Source organism: Oryzias latipes, chromosome 15, assembly GCF_002234675.1.
Source record: "Oryzias latipes chromosome 15, ASM223467v1".
Lineage (NCBI taxonomy): Eukaryota > Metazoa > Chordata > Actinopteri > Beloniformes > Adrianichthyidae > Oryzias > Oryzias latipes.
Genome location: NC_019873.2, coordinates 27036134 through 27056680, shown reverse-complemented (window position 1 = coordinate 27056680; position 20547 = coordinate 27036134). Strand labels below are relative to the sequence as shown.

Below are 20547 nucleotides of genomic sequence, written 5' to 3'. Positions count from 1 at the left end.
ATATAAAATAAAAGCATTAGAAAATCCCAGAGTTATTAGTTCTTCAGAAACCAGTTCATAAGGGTCAAAAACTGTTCATGACAAAGAAAAATCAAACTGTTTAAATAAACTGTCCCTTTTATCAGGTTCTGGGACAAAATCAGATTTTCTTTAAACATCAAGTTTCACTTTAGCAATTTTATACCTGTGAATGATTGATTTGATTTGATATGGTTTATTTCAAGCAATCAAAAAAATGAAAAAGTATGAGGTAGTACCTGCTGGCTCCAAGAAGCCAAAACTTCATAGACTTCTCTAGAGAAACAAACAGCTGGCAATCATTCTACTGGTTAGAATAACTATTCTTGCTACCCTTAACATGTTATCAATTATAATCATGTTTTTCATTATATTTCTCTGTATGCATCTTCAAGATATAAACTGACCAATCAGATGTCTTAAAGTAGGTGGAGCCTGCTGGCCTCCAAGCCCAATATTCAAAACGTTTGACAGATTTTGTGCAGCCAGCTTTCATCGAGCTCACTCCTGATTGTTTTCCTGGTTAAGAATTCAAATTTACTTATGAATTTGTAAGAACTCACAACTGCTTTAAAAATATTCCAAGTGAGCAGGTTTACCATTTACGTAAATGAAATTATTCTTAAATGATCACAGACAATAAAACATTCAGTATTCCTGTTTAGCATGCAGACATCGTTTTCGATTTTTTTTTCTATATTCATAACTTTAAGACCCTTTTTTTATGCTACCTTGGTTCCAAAAATCAGCAATAATGTCCATACTTGCCAAAGGGGTGTTTACCCAACAGCACCAACTCAGCAAAACTCAACTGGGATTTTAACTTCTAAGTTGACATTACAGAGCAGCACTTGACCAAAAGAAACCCTCCAGGCGTTTGCACTTCAGTGGACATGGGAGGCCGCCCGTGTCCACTCGAGTGCAAGTAAAATGATGCGACAGCCGTATAGCATTGCTTCAACAACAGTGCATTGTGGGAATTTGCCTGGTCGCTGTATTTGAGGTTCACAAGAGCCTACAGGTGAAGCAAAGAGTCTTTCTGGGACCTTGTCTTGGATATACGTAGACCTGTCTGTAATAATTCTCCCCTCTGTAGTATAATCGGGACTACAGGAGATGTTTGTGCATCCATTTAAATAAATAGCATCACTTGTGAGTTGGATTTGCATGTGTGCACATTCATGGAGGGGTAGATTGTCATTCGCCTTACCTTGAATTTAGCAGCATCGTCTTGGACAGATTTTCTGCAGGTCTGGAGGAGTCCGTCAAAGATGCACTGGAGGCTGCCGTGCTCTGCTCCCAACAGAAGAAAAACAAACGGCAGAAGCTGAAATAAGCCGCTAAAGATACATACTATGAGGTCACTACTTGACCAATTAGGGATGTTTAGTTTTGCCAAACCTGAGAAAAATTACGTTTTTCCTAAAATGTTTCAACAAAATGATCAGAATCTCAAATATATCCTGTTGGTTTTTTACAAAATATGGAAGTAAAGACAGAACTCGCCAACATTCGAGCAGAAAACTTAAGGAGGAAAAGCTAATCAATTAAACATGACAGACTGCATTCAGGGTGTTCCAGCACATTCTTAGCTAACGTGGAGCTCTCCAGACTCCTCTAATTTAGAATACATGTTAAATATGAATGTTAAATACTTTCCTGGGACAGACTTTAACGCTTGCAAAACTTGGCTGTGACGACACAAGGGCCCGTTTTCAATAATGCAAGGAGCAGGGCTGTCAAAAACCCAAGAACAGCTGTGCCTCTAGAAATGCTAGATTTTCCTTCAGAAAGTGAAAACAAAAACTTTATTAAAATGAAGAAAACGTCAAGCCAAATTGAAATCCTGCAACAGAAGCTTTTTTGCAATTTAAACAATTTCTCTGTTAAAATTTATCTTATTGATTTCATTTTAGCCACTGTTGATGCTCCCCAACAGAAATATGAACGATGAGCTGTTTGGTTTCCATAAGCTTCTTTTTTACCGTCTTAGCATTTGAGATGCCATATTTGTGTTAGTTATTGATCTTAAATGTTTGCATTCTTGAATGTTTAAATAGTTGCTGGTTTTAAACCATTTTTCACCCTTGACTTTGCCACTAATCTGACAATTTATGTAAAAATTATTTTAAAAAGGTGAGACAATTGAAGATGTCAGTGTAGATATGGATTTGGACATTTTGTGTTATCCAAATGTTTAGGGAGTCTTAATCCAGTGTTTTTCCATGACACCAAGCTTTCACCTGCTATGCTTAAGGAAAAAAAAATCATTTCAGGCATTAGAACTACTAAATATTTATGCAGATGTATCATTTCATTAAAAAAAAATAGCATACTAACCGAGTGTTTAAACAATACTTTTTACAAAAATTAATTTAAACATACTGTTTTAGGACAGTGACAAAAATAATATAAAATTCGGTCTGAAACCAGCAGAATCTATCCTTTTTTAAAGTCTTGCAAAGATCCTAAAAACCCACAAAAACTGTTTCTCTGTTGCAGAGTACCAACATCCAGTCGGCCGCCAAAGAACCGCCACTGAACACGTTGAGGCGCCTGCAGTGCTTCATATTTATGCCATTGCAAAACAGAGTGCAATTTTTTTTATTATACTAGATATTACAATTCTCTTGTTCTGTAACCCTTGTGCTATCCTATGGGGTCAAGATGACCATTGACGTGTTCTCCCTACCATGTCAAAGGTGGATAAAGGTGGAAAGATTTCATGTAATCCATGGACACCAGTTAAGACCACAAATCATTGAAGAAAAAAGGTTCAGCGCACTGTCTAGTGGGTCTAGATGACCCAACTCCCAACGTTAAAGTGCCTAGGATAGCACAAGGGTTACAGGATCATCTGTAGCAGAAAATACAGGTGAGAAAACCTGGAAACAATCATGGTTAGAACCCATCGAGTGTTCCAGGAGTGTTGGCATTTTTCTGTACCTGCTGGTTTGGTGTTTGCTGGGAAGCTTCGGTTGGGTTGTAATAGCGGAGCAGGGTGCCCCTCCCCAGCTGTACAACAGAGCCTGGAGAAAATCAGAACAGGGGAAGCGTGAAAACAGAGACAAACTACCAGCTCATCCTTTATTTAGAAGGAATACCGCAGTAAGCAGGAGAGAGCACAGTGAGAAATGCAACTGCAAACAAGAGACGCCACTTCCTTCAATGGGAGTGAAAGTTATGATGTAGCTGGCTGGAAAACATTGGTTTGTGGCGTTAAAGTGTGTTATGGAGACACACTGGCCATGGAGAGTTCTGTGACTGAATTATCACAACAAATAGATTGTACATCAAATCCTTAGATTCCCTCTCGATCTTTTGATCCATTTACTATGTCTTCCCAGTGGTCTTTTAATTGTGATTGTGCTGTTTTTAGACAAAAATTAAATAAATAAAAAAGCTGTGTAATTTTGTAGGACATAGTTTCTGCAGAGCGGTAATACCTTATTTTTTTTCACATCATAAAGTGCATTCAAAAGCCTAAAATTAAAAAAAAAAACAGGTGCTTCTTAAAAATACAATATTTTTACATTTTAATTTAATACTACAAAACATCAATATAATACATGAAATTATAACAGTTAATAAATGAAAAGGAGCAGAAGGAAGAAAACTTACATTATCTGCACCAATACACAAAAGTGAAACAGAGAAAATAAAAGTGATCTTAACATAAATATTAAACCCATCCTACATTTTAAATAAACATAAATACATACACATATCTACACAAACCCTTATTCAATCTTATTTACCTACACAAAGGTTCAGTGGCATCATTCACTAAAGTTTTATAAATTATTTTGCTTGAGAAATTCTTCTACCCACTATAATACTTTCTTAGCATGTCATTTTTAATACAGACTTTTAAAGATGGCAATAGATTATGTATTTTTTAAATCTTTGTTCAATTTATACCATGTGTTAGGTCCCGTATACCGTGTAGACCTCTCTGAATATTTCAAGTCCTTTTAAGTCAAAAGGACTGAACTGAACCTTTAAATTGAGGAGTAACCATGTCTTGTGTGTTTTGTACATAACTTTGAAAATGTTGAAATCAACTAGGTCGCTAAATTTGAGTATTTTCAATTTACTGAATGGTAGTCCTGATTGTTTTATTTTTACTTCCTGTAACAATTCTTATTGCCTTCTTTAGTAATGTTAAGATTGGGCTTAAGTGTGTTTAATAAGTAGCGCCCCAAATTTCTATAAAGTATTGCAGGTGTGGAGCGATCAGAGTTCTACAGTAATGCATAATGGTTTAGGGACCAAATCATTAAAAAAAAAGCAATTCTTTTGGCTAATTTTGCTTTCATACTACTAATGTGAGGTTTCCGAGAAAGATTTTCATCAATAATTACACTCAAAAGCTTAATTTAATTTACCCTTGTAATGTTAGTGCCACCTATGTTTACAGGAATAATACTGTTTTTATTTTTATCAATACATTTTTCACAGTTTCAAACAGGGGCCACTGAAGGCAGGGTCTAGCTAAGGCTGGACCGGAACTTCAGCGTGCGCACAATTTGTGAGTGTCTGAGAGCCAACGCCAGTTTGAATCAGAAATTAAGAAAAAAAATCCAATCTCAGATTTTTTACCATATTTAATAACACAAAATAAGATGAACAAGGACCCTGGTGTAAACAAGTTGTTTGCAACTTCCTCAAATACATCCCTTAATCTGTAAGGAATATGTGCTATACTATTAACTATACTCCATTATTTACTTTTTCTGTACAAATTTACCAAAAAAAACTACGTACATTAATCTAGGTGTCTGCAAGTGGATGCATCAAATTGTCCTGAATAACAATTTGAATCAAGAAATACTCGGATATCCAATTTTTAAAAAACAATTCGTTAGAAATGTCCTCCATGATCAAAAAAAATACCACAAGGACATTTTAAAAAACACAATTTTTATCCGAGTGTGTTTTCAAACTTATTTTCTCCACTGAGGTAAACCGATTTGCCAAGACGAACACAATGCACATTGGGATTGGCAGGTCCCCGGATCGGGGGATCCATTTACCGGAGAAAATGCCTCAAGGAAACTTAAGTCTTGTAAAGCCACAGAATTGAAGTGATATTAAGGGTTATATATCAGCCTCTCCTCCGTGCGACCATACTGGCAGATTGTGGAGCTCTTCTCTTTTCTCTCAGCACAGCAAATACTAATCTCGCCACTACTAATGACTTCTGACGACTGACAAAGCACCTCCGAGCAGCCTCAGATAGATTCCTGCTGCAGCTGGACTGAAAATTACTATCATTTGTTCAAGAAAATGGCTTCAGATGCAGTCATTTCTGCCAGGAATAGTGGATAAATTGAAAAGGTTATAAGAGAGACCAGCGCAGTCGAAGCTCTGCACTTGCCCAGCACCGTGTGCAGTTTTTATCTCGAGAACGTAAAGCAATATGGATGAGGAGACGGGGAGCAGTTAAAGCTCCCAGCCTCAGCCAGCGGGGCTTGCTCATTGGGCCAGAGTTTCGGCTGGACTCAGTCCTTTGAAAGGTTAATGCTCCAGCCCACTTCAAAACCTGTCGGCCCTATCAGCTCCATCTGCCAATTAATTGAAGGGCCTGAGGCTTTGTCTAGAGCCTTTTCCAGGGCCTCTTGCCCTTCAAAATGTTTGGTAAGAGAAATGACATCTGCCCTATGAAGAGTTGTATTCACTCATGGCATGAGTGAGCTGCAGGGGGGGGGGTGCTGGGACACAAAGTGGATTTCATTTGTTAATGATGGAAATGTAAGAGACTCCCACTAGCCAGATAATGGAGAAGATTTAAGAGGAATCTTTAATATGAGACATTTATTATCGCCGTTGAAGACTGAGCTCATTAAATGGGCTCAAGAATGAAACTGTGACGCATTAAGACAGAAGTGTAACTGCGTACGTTGATTTGGAGTCCGAGCATTAATTGATTTTAGTTGTTTTTTTTTGGGGGGGGGGGATTGTCGTTTTTGTTTATACGATGACAAAGACGGAGTTCACCTTCCAAAAACCAGAGACAGCCCATCAAGCTGCCATTGCTGTGTCCCTGAATGCTTTAATTTTCAATTTACCCTGATGAACTAATCCCATGATGGGAGGACCTAAAAAAGAAAAATTAAGCTCAAAATTGCATTTCTTAATTCAAATCATTGAATATCAGACAAAAAGAATTGTGGTCTGAAAAAGATCGTATTTGTGACGTAGAACAGTGGGAGATGGTCAGGTGTGCCGTGGGAAATTGCCCTCATTCACTGATTTAAAAACACTTTCCATCTCCAGGATTTCAGCTCTGTGTTCATCCAAACAGGCCCTGATAAAATACTGAGTAAATAGGTATATGAAAGATCATAAAATACTTTGTGTTTATTTGATTCTATTAAAGACATTTTGATAAGAATGACTGTACCGCGATTTAGCTGCAGCTGAAGCTGGTTTCTGAAAAGTCCCGCCCCTTTAACTGTCTCCACCAATCATTTTTAGAGGCTCAATGATACGTCAGTCAGACCAATCAGAAGTGGTTAAAGTCCTCACTGTTTTTTTCAGATTCTGCTCATAAAGTTGCTTCGTTCTAACAAAAATACCAGTTAAAGCTCATGTTTAGCAGTGCAGCGTTCCACAGAATCCGTTATCAGACCGTGGAACAAGTGAAGGAAACAATGAAGCTCAGAGACGCGAGTCTGTTTGCATTTGGCAGCTGTTTGCACTAAATCGCTCATGATGCATTGTGTTAAAGTGACAGCGTCTCAGCGTACAATGAATCTTCCTTTGACGTCATGAAACCACAACGAACACACATCGGTTTTTATATCTTCTAACTTAACTTTTATTACATCTTTTAGAAAAAACAGCTGCAGCTTCCAACTTTTTCTGCCACAATTTTCACAAAAATGCATGTGAGATTGTGGAGACTGAGTTTCTCCTTTTTTTAAATGTTTGGATGCTGGTGTGCCGCAGGATTTTTGACAAGGTTAAAGTGTGCCGTGGCTCAAAAAGGTTGAAAAACACTGACGTAGGAAACACGCTGGGCGGGTCTAGAGCTCCCTGCTCCATCTTGATGCATCCACTTGCAGACAAATAGATCCATGTGCGTCTGTTTTCCTCGTCCATGGTGGTATCTGGCCCCAATAGCTGGACAGCTCCAATATTGTTCGCCATTTTGTTGCACTGGTAAAGTTAGGTTGGGAGTGCAAGGAACTGTAAACTAGCAGTGGAGCATGTAAACAGAGAGCTCTCAGTCATGGGTGACAGGAAGGGAAGCAGCGGTTGCTCCAAGCCATTGGTCGCACCCACAAATCAGAAGGGAATTTCTAATGAAATCCTGCCGCTCTGCAGAAACTATGTCCTAGAAAACGACAGGTTTTTATTTTATTTTATTCTAATAACGGCATAATTAAAAGACAGCAGGGAGAATAGCTCAAAAAGATGATTGAAGTGGGGGTCTTAACACAGGTTTATGCCCACCCGGTGGCTTTCTGGAGCCAAATATGATTTATTGTGACTTTAGGTAGCTCCAGAAGACATTTAGTAAACTCTAAAGACTCTGCTATTTTCATGTAAACAAAACCATTCCGCTATTGATTCTAAAAACCAAGTACACAGAAGAAACGTGCATTTGGCTCATATCAAGAGCAAGACTGACTAGGCAGAAACCGCTCACCCTGAGTCAGCAGGCTTGGAGCTGTGGCCACACAACCGTTGATTGAACAGAAAGCCCCCTCCTCAGGGACCAGAGTCACGGTCCCAGCGCGGTTCTCAATAACACAATGCTCGTCAAGGACTCCGGCTCCGTGAAGCACTAAAACACACAGCAGAGTTTAGACAACAACGCAGCAACTTTAATTCAGTCACCTCAACTCACCAATGTCCAAACTGCTCGATGCGTCGTTGCTTCCGATGCTGGTTCTACCCTCCTGCAGTCAAAAGGAGATCTTTAAAAGCTCTTAACAGAAACATCAAGTGTTTTTTCCTTCACCTCTCACCTTCAAACGGTACAGGATAACTCCAGTGCGGAGCAGGTCTTCATCCATTCCTATCAGATGAGGAAGCTGGCAGTCCAGGACGACTCCACTGCGCTCCTTCCTCAGAGCCACCGTCTCCTCCTGCGAGCCGCCGGAGAACATAAAAAAAAAAAAGCTCATTCAACAGCCTGCAGCTGCTATCACACACAATAAAAATGCTTAGACATTTAATGGCAACCAGCAGAAAACTGAATTCTTTATGACTGCGCTTCCTTGCCCAAAGGCCACACAGAATAGCAGCACTCCAACCATGTGTCACCATGGAGCAGCCGAGTGGCTCACGGCAGGAGAGACGCCATAAATCTTTTAGATCATTATGGCGAGAGTCAAACTTCAGTCTGCGTTCGGTAAAACAGACGCAGCTACTCTGTCGCACAAGCAGATGGGGGTGATCCAACCGCAGAGCCCACCAGTGTTTGGGGAGAGTAATTGATTACTTGTAATTAAACTACTTTACTCATTACCCAATTTAAAAAGTAATTTACTACTTGTTACTATTTTTTTACCCCCCACTCTCATACACATTGTCAAGGGAATAAAACTAATCCACAAACTAAAAACAGAGGCTACACAATCAGGTGTTTAAGCACCACCCCATTTATTTCAACACACGAACAGGAGAAAATGTTTATATCATATAATGCACAGAAAGGTTGCTCACTGACTGCGGCAGTGGACAGCAGCTCATCTCAAGGACATAACTTGCACTTCAATGAAATATTTTCGTCTTTGTTTTAACAAATTGGAAATTATCTGTATATCTCCAGTTGCTGAATGTCCCTACAAATTCATATTTCTGCTCTCCTAATCTTACTTTGACCAATATCCGACTCTGCGGTGGCGCTCGTGCACGCACGGATGCACAAGTTGCACAATTTTTTATTAGCATCTGTTTTGTTTCATTTAACCAAGAGAAAAAGGCAGAGCCAACTGCTTACAAATTAATTTGTTTTATTAGTCACCTACGGTTTCCAAAATATGAGTAATGAAGTAATGAAAGTTGCTGTCAGGGGCGGGGCTACAGGCTTTTTATCATGGTCGCACGGTCCCAGAGGAAGCGTTACATTTAGGATTACGGGTTAGAGTTAAACTGCGTTCACACTGAACGCGATTTGAGCTACGGGCATACGGCGCAAAGGTAATCTTGTTTTTATTACATTTGTTCTGCTTCATAAGAAAAATACCACAAGTACATGTCGAAACCATAAAGAACATGATTCTATCACATGGGGGACTTCAAGCGTTGCAAAAATAACAAAAGCAACATTTTTTAATAAAAAAAAAAATTATGAAACTGTTAGAAATACATATTCATGATACTTTCATTTGAATGGCCTCCCCCTCTGGTGTTTTACCACCTCCCACCCCCCATATAGAATGTTCTAGCTCCACCCCTGGTGTCTGTAGTCTAGTAATTGTAATTTAATTACTGAAATTTGAGTTGTATTTCGTGACGTTACTCCGTTACAGACAAAAGTAATTAGATTACATTAATTCATTACTTTCCAATGCATCACTCCCCCACACTGACCAGAAATGTGTGATGAATGGAATAATTATGACCAAAAGAAATTTGATCAAACCTCAAATGGCTGCAGGAGGAAAGAAAAACTTTAAATCCCAACTAAGTTAGTGTTCAATGGCATTACGGTCTCTCTCCAGAGAAATGCGATAAGACATTGGTTTAATCCCGCCAAGCCTTTTTCTAAAGCGCAGCAAAGCTATACTTAAAATGTCTAATCTGTTCCTCAAACCACGTCACCACCTCCTACAATTGATGCTGAGAAAACACCATGAGTCACAACCGCAAAGGATGCCAATGTCAAGGGCCAATATTCATTTTAAAATTATGGATAATTCCATCCTTAACCCCGTCTAACTGCAAAGACTAAGACGAGCGGTTTACTTTACAGTTAAACAAAAACAAAGGCTTCCCTCTGTGACCTGAGAAACAAATCTGAAAGATAGTGTTTGAGGAACCGCTAACCTTTTCCCCCCATGGCTTCTGTTTCTTGGGGCAACCCAAGGGTAGCCACGTATTAGTGGATCTATCAGAGGCATTGTTCTGTTAAGCGGAGGGACTAATGCTTCACACTGCCGTGGATTATAAAAAGTACCTCTCCGAGATGCAGCAGAAAAAAACTTACATTGAATATAGATGGAATAATTTGCATAAACCAGCTGCCCTCTCTTTCAACCACCTCCCACTTCATCTTATAGATTGGACGGTGAAGTGGGAGACATGCCCACCGCCAGGACCACCTCACTCATTGATAGTTGTGGGATAGGAGAAATCCTTTTTTTTTTCCTGATGAAGAGGGAGAGGCATCGACCACAGCCCCTGTACTTAATTAAAAGGGATTTTTCACAGACTTCATTAGGTGGTGAGTAGCAGCCTGACAGATTAATGCCTCACTTTCCTCCGTCGCTAGCAGACGATGAGATGCTCTTATTTTGTCATCACATGCACGGGACGCTGCTCCTCACCACACCCAGGTCAGGCCCTCGTCTGTGTGTGATGCCCATAAAAATGATTTAATAAATAAACAGAACTGTGTTTGCAGACTGAAGCAGCTGCTCAACATAGTGTAATTAGTGATGGCCTGGACCTGCAGCCAGGCTCCAGCAGCATTTAAGCCTCCATTAAAAGCCATTATTTGCAGTTGGGCAACATTTTAATGGATTTTTTAAGCACTTTGGCAAAGTTTCCGACTTCACCACCGTGCATTTCAAAACACAGCCAGAATCCTCACAGCTGGTCGCCTTTAGGCCAAGTTGCTGAAGCTGTGCAAAATCTGGTGAATCTTGCTCCAGGCTTTTTTTTCCCCCTTCACAGCTCTATTCCGATATATCTGAAAGACTTGGCATCGTAAACCGCAATTATTAGTTTCTCCTCCATGACCATTTCACAAACCGTTGGTTTAACTTTTAAGGCGCGTTCAATGGCCACATAAAGCCGTTAATCTTCTTAAAAAAAGCGCACAGATACGCGAGAACACAACGGCTTTGAACGCTGTTGAGGCAGCCCTCTGTTGGTTGACGAGGAAGTAAGTAACAAAAAGCTGTTTGAGAAATGAACCAATTTATTAAAGCTATTAAAAGTTTGGACCCAAGTTGTACTTACTGAGCACCAGGTGTCAAGCAGCATGCATTGCTGACGAACCAACACCCAGTACAATTAGGCCGACTAAACAGCCACAGGGGCATTCCCTGGCTCCACGCCCAGCCCTGTGTCACGAGGGGAGGAGTTAAAAAAAAAAAAGCAAAAAAAAAAGAAAAATCAATTTCATCAGAGTGGCTCCTTAAAGCTTACAGTTAACATTTTCCTGCTCCTTGTCATTAATGTTGATTATATGCAGGAGTAGAACTTCCCAACATGCTTTTAAAATTAACTGCAGTGTTATCAAAAGCTTTTTCTGTGACCCCGTCATGTCACCTGTAACCAGACGAAAACACTACTTTCATTTTAAGTCAACATCAACCAAACTGTTGGTTCATAGTTTTAATAATGTTGATACTAAATTAATTAAGTACATTTTAGATCCTTCCATGTTTGAAAAAGAGCCTATTACAAAAATATGGGGTCAGTTTTTTGGCTTAACCTCACATGAAACGCTACAGACGGCAATCTGACAAAAACCAGAACGAGGCTCAGAGCACTCAGAGTTCAGCTCGTCCTGATTGCATTTCTACAAAGACAATCAGGATCAAAGAAAAGGTTTTGCTTTCATTTATTCAACCAAAATGTAGAGTCCCCCCCCCCCCCCCCCACTCCACAGCCATAAATCTTAGAGTGTGGCTGCAGAGCACAATGCCGCTCCAATCCGGCCACCCGAGTAAATGAAATAAATCTGTTTCCCTGCAGAAAAAGCATCGTTTTACTTCATCCTCTTCCTTGTTCCCTCAAACTGCTACCTCCTCTAACTGGTAAAAGGCTGTTCTGGAACTCACTTCACATAAATTACTTTCTTTGCCTCGTGCCCTGTAACCAATCTGGGCAGCTGACGATGAATAACTTAGCATTCTACATCGGCTTCAAACACAGAATTGAAAATTCCCTTCTCTTGATCAACTTGTCTCTTAGTAGAAATGTGTGTTTTTTTTTGCCAACAGCATCACCCGCATTAATCAAAACATGTGTTCAAGACCAAAACATGTTCAATTTGAAAGCACATCCTAAATGAACCCTCCGTTTTAGCTACACCACAGGACCAAGGCCATGAGTTAAAAATTCAGAAAACGAAGAAAAACGTTATTTCTATGATAATTCTGATTATTAGTTTTTATTTTTCTTACAAGTCCAACTTTTGGAATGGGGTGTACCGGTACTTGAAAAGGGTCCACCTCCATCTGCTATTTTTCCTTGCAGGCAAAATGTAAATTCCCACAAAGACGAGTCAAGTCCATCACTTGCAAACATTCAAGAGTCTCAGTATCTAATGGTCGGGAAGATAGAAATCAGCTGACTGCTACCTGTGCACGCCATGGACTTATCACTTTCTGCACTTTTCTTTCCACACTGGCTGCATTTCCATAGACTATGAAATGGAGCGAATTGGATTTGGGATAAATTCGCCTAATGGAAGAGTGAAAAGAAAAATCATTTATTGAATAAAGGTTTTGGCTCTTGGAGGAGGTGGTTTTGGGAGCGTATCTCAAAAAACTGCAATGGAAAAACTTTTTTTCTATTTAAATGAGTCACGTGACCAAGAACCGGATAGCACTGGCTGCCTTGGCCACGTCACAGCGGGCGCCACCAGAGGTCCCACAGCGTCACAGCTCATCAAAAGTTGAGCGTCTCATGTGGAATTGTTGGATTCACAGCTCCACTGTAAAACATTAATTTCCCAAAAATCACTTCATCCGTAGCCACTCCAACATGTACGGAGCTCGCCGCTCCACAGCCTGAATACGGCGCCAATGTCTCCTTTGATAGATGATGAGCGCTAGTGCTTTAGCAGAAATTTGAATGCATCTGCTTGTCAATCAAAATATTGTTAACATACGTCGCCATGTTTGTAGTAGCCGAGTTGGTTTAAGCCTTCTTTTTTGTTGCATACTTGTGATTTTTTTAGAAACAGTATAGTTGCAAAATTGTGTTTTTGACACGTCTAGAATTTCAATAAAGTTTTACGAATATGTGAAATGGCAACGCCTCAAATGTCTGGAATGTACCCAGAGCTAGAGGACTCCAGCGAAATGGTCAGGGCTGGGCTCGTCACCTCAGCCACACGACGTTTCTTCTTTGCTCTGACCTCAGGAATGAAACGTCAGTTGTGGTTGTAGACTTAACGTTTGTGAGATTTTGCGAAAGATTGCTCAAACGAAATGTGAATAATCACCAAATTTTACAATTTGCTGCAAACTCCACCAAATATCATCTGTCTGAAGATGAGCTTCTGCCCATACCTGCTGCAAACTCCACAGCTCACCTTCAGACAGATAATATTTGGTGGAATTTGCAGCAAATTGTAACATTTAGCAATGGTTTACATTTTGTCTGAGCAAATTTTTCACAAAATTTCACAATTTTCTGCAAATTGGCTGATAAGCCAATATTTTCAAAATTCCTTTGGATATCCGACGCATGTTTTTCAACATCATGGAGCGGAGCAGGGAGCACGTGGCCCCCCCAGAGCATTTTCTGTGACAAATAAGCCCCCCCCATCATCTGCATTTTTTCATCTTCTCCCAATTCACAATGATGATGAATGAAAAAATACTGAAAAACACAATTATGAGCTTAATTTTGACGGTTTCTCCCGCTATGTCATTATTGTTGGTAGTGGTAAGGTGTGTGTGTGGGGGGGGGGTCATTCACCAAGTACTTGTGTGCAAATGGTTAGTTTTTGAGTTTGTGGTGAGGGTGCAGCGAGAAAGAATCGTGTAAGTAAGCTGGTGCTTGCAGTCCGGGGCTGCTGCAGGGCAGAATACGTGACCAGGAGAGGCAGGTATTGTGGGACCTCCCTGATTGGATGACGACATTTGAAGAAGACGGACAGGAGAAGAATGATTTTCCCAAACTGTGGCGAAGAGTTGATTAAGCAATCATCTACTTCTGTAGTGAGTATGAAGCTCATCTCAACACAGATGTTTCAAAAATAGAACAAAAAGCAATCAAAGACATCCCATAATACCTCTTTTGTCCAGTTTATTTTTTTTACATTTCGTTTTGATTTCTGGAAATCATTTTTTTTATGTTTTGGTTACTGATATTTGCTTCATTTCAAATCTTTAATGTTTTAGATGTTTATTTGCTACGCCTGAAATTGTGATCTTTAACATGTTTTTTGGCACTTCAGGGCCACCGTACAAACGTCGCAGACGGAGACTAAAGTGTCGTATGTCAAAAATCGAGATCTCTTCATTGGGAGCCGTGGCAGCAGTTAATGAATTCTGGCACATGCTCACAGGTGAAAAGAGCCCGTCAGCCCACTAAATGTCACCTGCTAATTATGCAGCCTTCATGTGTGCAGCTTGACATTTGAGTACAGTAAGTTATTCTAAAACTGCCACGACTTTTTCTAAAAAATCTGCCTCAAAAATAAAGATTGATTTCATGCTGAAAAGTACATAAAAAGTTTATGCAGAAAAGTGTCCTTTTGAGTCATTATTTTTTTCTTAGCTTTTTAAGAGTTTCACAATAGTTGAAAAACTGCTAAAGAATGTGCAACTAGTCTGCATGGCAGCTTGTCATTGGCTTGCCTCACAAGCTACTTGGCAGAGAACAGCGAGTCCCAAACAGATAACATTTGGTTTTTCTTAGTATTCTTTGGAGCAGGGGCACACATTCAGCCTGGAAAATGTGCTCCATGTCGGGGCTGGCAACAGCGCCACTGTGTGTTTTGCACCTTTGGGGCCTTCCAGGACGCGACCGGCTCCGTCTGCCTGGGAGGAGCCACACCGCATGTTCCAGGTTGGATTCTCCGGCCGCCCCAAACGCAGCCTCACAGCCGCGTCACAGTTATTCCAACAACTCTGCTTCTGGAAGCAGTTCGCTCTCAAATCACAGAAATTTAAAGTGCCAGTTAGGCCCTCAGTGAACCGGCTTTTCACAAGGCTTACAGTGACACCTGCTGGTGGAAGCGCTGCACCGCTGACAGTGACAGGAGTCGACGCCGATCCTGAAATGTTGGATTATTTTTGCAAAAGTCCTTTTGTAATTGCAGTTTCATATTCCTCTTCCTATTATATTACCTGCTGTAGCACATCCATACAGAAAGAAAAAGTTGCACTTCTTTTGTGCTCCATCCTCCCGACTACCAGAAATGCACATTTGTCCTGTGAAGTAGACATTTCTAAACCTGCACATCTCCCCCAACCACTGCATCCTGCAGGATTTAAGTCCCACTCAGACCATCTTTTGATCCGTTTTTCAAAGTGTTCCCAGTGGTCTTTAAAATTATAATTATGCCGTTCATCAAAATTAAAAAAAAACAAAAAACTATTGTTTTCTAGGACAGTTTCTAGAGTTCATTAGGAAAGAATTCACCTCCGAGTTGTGGGCAGGACCACCGGCACAAAGCAGCCCAGTCCCCCCTTCCAGTCGCCCATAACTCAGCAGTTTTTACCAGTTCACAGCCCCTCAAGCTAACATTCCCGGTGCAACAAAAATGGCGGGCAATATTGGAGTTGTCCAGACAAACCCTCGGATAACATCTCCATTTACTGTCAATCTGGCAATTGGCAATTTTCCGAAAAGAAAACCCAAGAAGCGTTAGCTGCCCGTCCTAGCTCCTGCATGAGAGCAGCAACAGGTGGAGACCGATAGGTTCATCCTTTAATTAAGACATCTTCATAATTTTCTCAATTTTATGTAATAGAGCTCAGATAATAACTTGGCGTAACTGAGATAAAATGATTCATATTGTTAACATTACAACCCACACATCACCCACCAGACAATGAAACAAAAAGGAGCGAGGGAGCGTGAGCGCCAAACACGAATCCGTGTTCCTACACTTTGTTGTGGATCCTGCCTCCGGCTCGTTTCACGCCCCCAGCCGTCCCCCCCAACTCATCTAGATGAAGCCCATCTGCTGGACCATTTAAACATGTATTTGTAGAGTTAAATAAGCTAATTCTCTGTAACAACTCTGCTCCTCGCCTGTCTGACCTGGAGGAGGATCCCTCCTTCATGTGGACACCCCTGATGTTTCCTCTTCTTTCTTTTTCTTTCCTAGAATCCGTTTGTTTTAGGTTATTTTTTTTAGGAGTTTTTCCTTGCCGAGATGGATGCCTGGTTTAGTTTAGCCAATTTCTATTGAATTCTATGATGTTCTTTATGATTCATGTTTATTACACAACTACCGGTTTGAAGTCCGTTGAGACGACTTTTGTTGTAATAGTGGGCTTTATTAATAAAATTTTGAATAGGAAAATCAGCGAAGAAAACCAAAAACTTAAAGCGGGGCTACAAGCCCAAACATGAACACAAAGGGGTAAAGAAACGTAAATAACATTTTGATTGACTGAAACAAAAAGTTAAGTCTCATCCTGTTTCACATGCCAGTGAATGCAACATAATGGAGCCCCCCCCCCCTGTGCATTTTTTTGTGACAAGCTATTTTTCCACCCGCATTTTTCATCTCCCGAATTCACAATGATTAGAATAAAAAAATACTCAAAAATGCAGTCATGAGCTTAATTTTCTTTTTATATATCCTCTAGAAAAATGTTGGCATCTACAGAGGACAGTTGGGGCTTTTCAAGTGAAACCAAACGTGACAGGGTGGAGTTCTGGGAATTGTAGTTTTTGGTAGATTTTTATTTTGGCACATGAAGTTCTTTCCCTCCGATAGTCATGAGGCAAGGCGCAAACTCAAATGGAAAGAAGCTGAAATTCCCACATTACCTGCAGAATAGTGTCGTTCCATCTACCAGCCCACTTCTTTTTTAGAGCCACAACCTAAGAAACAAAATCAAATTTGAGTTTTTAAGAAAGAAAATAGAGGAAAATAAAAAAAAACTTTCCAGTTTCAGTCACCTTTGCTTCTTTCTGATGCAGATTCTCTTCTACCAGCACACACGACCCCTGATGAGCATCCTTAAAAAACAGATTATCGGTTTTTAATTCTGTCTGAACGCGTGATATTTCAGGCATCCCTAACTGAAAGGACCTGGGTGGCTTCTGCCAGTAGAGTCTGGAGCCTTTCCACTTCTGCCTGCAGCTCTCTGATCACCTTCACGCTGCCGTCTTCGTTGACGGTGGGCGTGTTCACGATGCTTTTAGCTCGGCTGGCGTACCGCAGAGTGCTCAGCGTCTCCTCGTAGTTCACCTCAGCGGGGGAAATTGCTGCCACAAGAGTTTACAATGCAAAGGAAACTACTAACAAAACACCTGAAGGCAGCTTAGGAGGTCTTCATACCCGCTATCATGGTGGTTATGGAGTTTCCACCAAGACTGTCCTTCAGCAGCCAGGTCAGCACCGAGTCCCTGTAGGGGATGAAGATCTTCCTCCGTTTGGTCGCCTTTTCACTCAAGCTTTGGTCAGCTAAAGGTTACAAAACAGAATAAAAACCATACATTAGTTCAGACAGTGTTGCAAACATCTGAAAAAACTATTTTTCCTTTCTAGAGCCCTCATTTGTCAGCATTCTTTCAAAGTTTAGTTTTCCCTAAATAAAACATCCTTCAGAATCACATTCTAAATAAAACGGAAAAAAGATTGTATGTCAACTGTCCCATGGACCGGTCGATGTAAAGCAAAAAAATAAACAAAAAATTAAATAAATAGGAAAAATTCTTCCTTAAATAGTAGTTTAGTTGTATCTTTAGTTCCTCAACCATTGGGGTGGGGTTGCTCCACCTCAATGGTCCCGCCCACAAATCAAAGCAAATTTCTAATGAAATGCTGCCACTCTGCAGAAACTGTCCTGGAAATGACACCCGTTTTGTTTTGGGGTGGTTTTTGGTGGCTAAAAATGACAAATTAAATCTTTAGTGGATCCCTCGGACAGGGACTTAATCGGGAGGAGGAGGACTGAGACGGTTTTTACCGAGCGCTGAGATCACACTTCCCAAAGTAACCAGGGACTTGTTGATGTTTGCTCCTTCCTTCAGCCTGATGCCTGTGCTGTGCGTCGAATCTGCCCTCTCGCTGCCCGCCAGGTCCACCAGGTGGATCCGACTTATTAACTCGCGTGGAAAGTCAGCATCAAACCACGCCTGCAAGATTTAATGATAAAAAAACATTTTATAAAACTGATTATGCCAAACTTTAAGGATTTCCATTAAGACTGAATATGTTTTCCTCTCTGCGCTTCACCTGAGTGAAGGTGATGGTGAAGATGGCGTGCGAGCGGCTGCTCACATCGTTCATGCCCGTGCTGGCGACGGTGCGGTTGGCGTCGCCCAGAAGGATCAGACCCTCCACGTCACCGTGGCTGTGAACCACGTGTTTGGATAGATCTGCACACAGTTTGCCGTTACACTTCTTTCCAGATCTTAAATACCAAAATAATATAGATTTCCTGCTTTACTTTCAACATAGGGTCCATTTTGGGGATGTTCCCTCACTTTCAAACCCACAGCAGTGGTCGGTGAGGGTTTCTTCTTGAGAAGATCCTGAACTCGCTCGTTGTAGATCTCCAGATAGCTGTGGAAACAAAAAGTCTGACAAAGAGGAGGGAAAAAAAATCCAAACATTTATGATTTTACCCCGTTTTTTAATTTTATATTCAAGTCAAAAACTATTGTTTTGAGAATCTTTCATTAAACAATTTAATTGCATCTATTGTACTAAAAGTGAATAGGAGTTTGTCAGATAAAGATTGTTGTTGTCGAGAGCAACAAGAAAAGAATAAATTCTGAGGTTTATTTTTAAGATTTGCTATTTTTAAAGTTTTTTTATTTTAATTGTTTTTTGTTTTTGTTTAAAACATTAAAAAAGGAGGGGGGCTGATGAATGTATGAGATTAAATGAATTTGTACATAATCTTTAATTACATTTAGGGGCTCCACAATATATGAAAATTCGCAATTTACGATATTTGTGATCAATATTTCGATGACCATATAACTTGCGTTACATGAACAAACAGCAAAACAACTAAAAACATCATTTCCATTTCACTGCAACAGTTTAATGTAAAGGAGAGTCTTAAATTACTTAAATTATACTCCAAATAACCCTTTAGTCTAGATAGGAGGCGACCATCTATCATAAAAGATCTCCATCTGATTAGACAAATGCATAAAGAATATATTTGATGCCATAAGATTGTTTTAGCACATTTAACGTAATCATTTATCGTCATTTTCAGCGACTTTTGCGATATGCATTTTGCACAGTTTGATATCTCGATAACGATAAATAATTTAAGTGAGCTCTGTTAGACCAAAGTGGTTCCATCCTCCGTGATCCATGAAAACCGACTAAGTTTAAAATAAAAAAAAACGTCTCATTAAGTTCCCAATTATGGAAGCGTTTCTGTAGCATAATTAAAAATAGAGGTCACTACCAGAAATGCTTTTTCATTTTCAAAATGAAGCTGCATTTGTTGACTCACATATAAAGTGAAAAGTCAATCTGCCAAACCGCTTTCTTTTTCTTTCAACACCGCTCACTCTGTCACTTAAATAAAATGATGAAGAAAATGGTTTTTGCTATTTTCAAAAGGTTTTCTGGTAAATGTGCAGCAAAATTCATTAGAAATATCTAATTTGACCATTAAAATCGGCAAAAACAGAAATGCTTTTTTATTTTCACAATGTGACTGCATCAAATTACCTCAAATGACTCAAAAATAAAGTTAAAAATCAATCCTCCAAAATGCATTTTAATTTTCTACTTCAACATCGCTCATTTTAAAGTGAAAAATGCAAAGAGGAGATTGAATTTCTCGTTTTCACATCCACAGTGCAAAAAGTGTCGCATAATTAAATTCCAGTCAGCATTTCCAGGAGGGAGGCGGGGCGATGATGTCAGCGCCAATTATTTGAGACTGTAACTAAAAATGCAAAGACTTCAAACGGGAACCAGAAACAAAAAAGGCACCCAAGGTGATAAAATACCGACATTCAATAAAAGTATTAAGCTAAATGCATCTTTTAGGGGTTTGTTGATTTAGTAAACAACTGTACTTCTATATTTGTCTAAAAAAGGTTTTGCTTTTGTTTAAAACTTACCTGACTTCCGTATGAAACGAAACGGCATCAGTTTTGCTTCTTTCGGACATCTCCATAAACAAACCTTCACAGATCCGAGGGATCAAACCTTTATCATCCTAAATTTGACAAAAAAAGTGATTAGATAAATGTTCACAACACTATGGAAAGCAATATCTTTAAAAAAAATGTCTACTAGTGGTTAATATTTTGGGTTTTTTTCAGTGTTGCTATAGAAACACAAGCAAATGCTGCTGATTAACAAATGGGCTGATCTGAAGTGGAGTTACTTAAGCGTGAAAGCAATTTTCCAGTGTGAGCCGGCTGCCTTCTTTAAATCACAAATCAAAAGACAGTCAGCATTTAGAGTCATATAGAATTATCCAGAAGCTTGAACAGCAG

The 20547-nt window shown here is 39.9% G+C and overlaps 1 protein-coding gene across 2 annotated transcripts in view; it reads right to left on the bottom strand.

The window, feature by feature from the left end:
* LOC101165914 overlaps positions 1-20547 on the bottom strand; it is a 30871-nt gene that overhangs the window by 8940 nt on the left and 1384 nt on the right. The window contains exons 5-17 of one of the 2 annotated variants that reach the window (XM_011484695.3): positions 20167-20264; positions 18519-18634; positions 18305-18447; positions 18036-18204; positions 17405-17530; positions 17156-17331; positions 17023-17082; positions 16891-16944; positions 7998-8117; positions 7877-7928; positions 7676-7813; positions 2965-3047; positions 1229-1311 (exon numbers count right to left, since the gene is read on the bottom strand). In XM_011484695.3, the coding sequence (XP_011482997.1) occupies positions 1229-1311; positions 2965-3047; positions 7676-7813; positions 7877-7928; positions 7998-8117; positions 16891-16944; positions 17023-17082; positions 17156-17331; positions 17405-17530; positions 18036-18204; positions 18305-18447; positions 18519-18634; positions 20167-20264 (1418 nt within the window). The remainder of the gene's footprint in view (positions 1-1228; positions 1312-2964; positions 3048-7675; positions 7814-7876; positions 7929-7997; positions 8118-16890; positions 16945-17022; positions 17083-17155; positions 17332-17404; positions 17531-18035; positions 18205-18304; positions 18448-18518; positions 18635-20166; positions 20265-20547) is intronic. The other variant, XM_023963705.1, reaches the window with a different exon arrangement.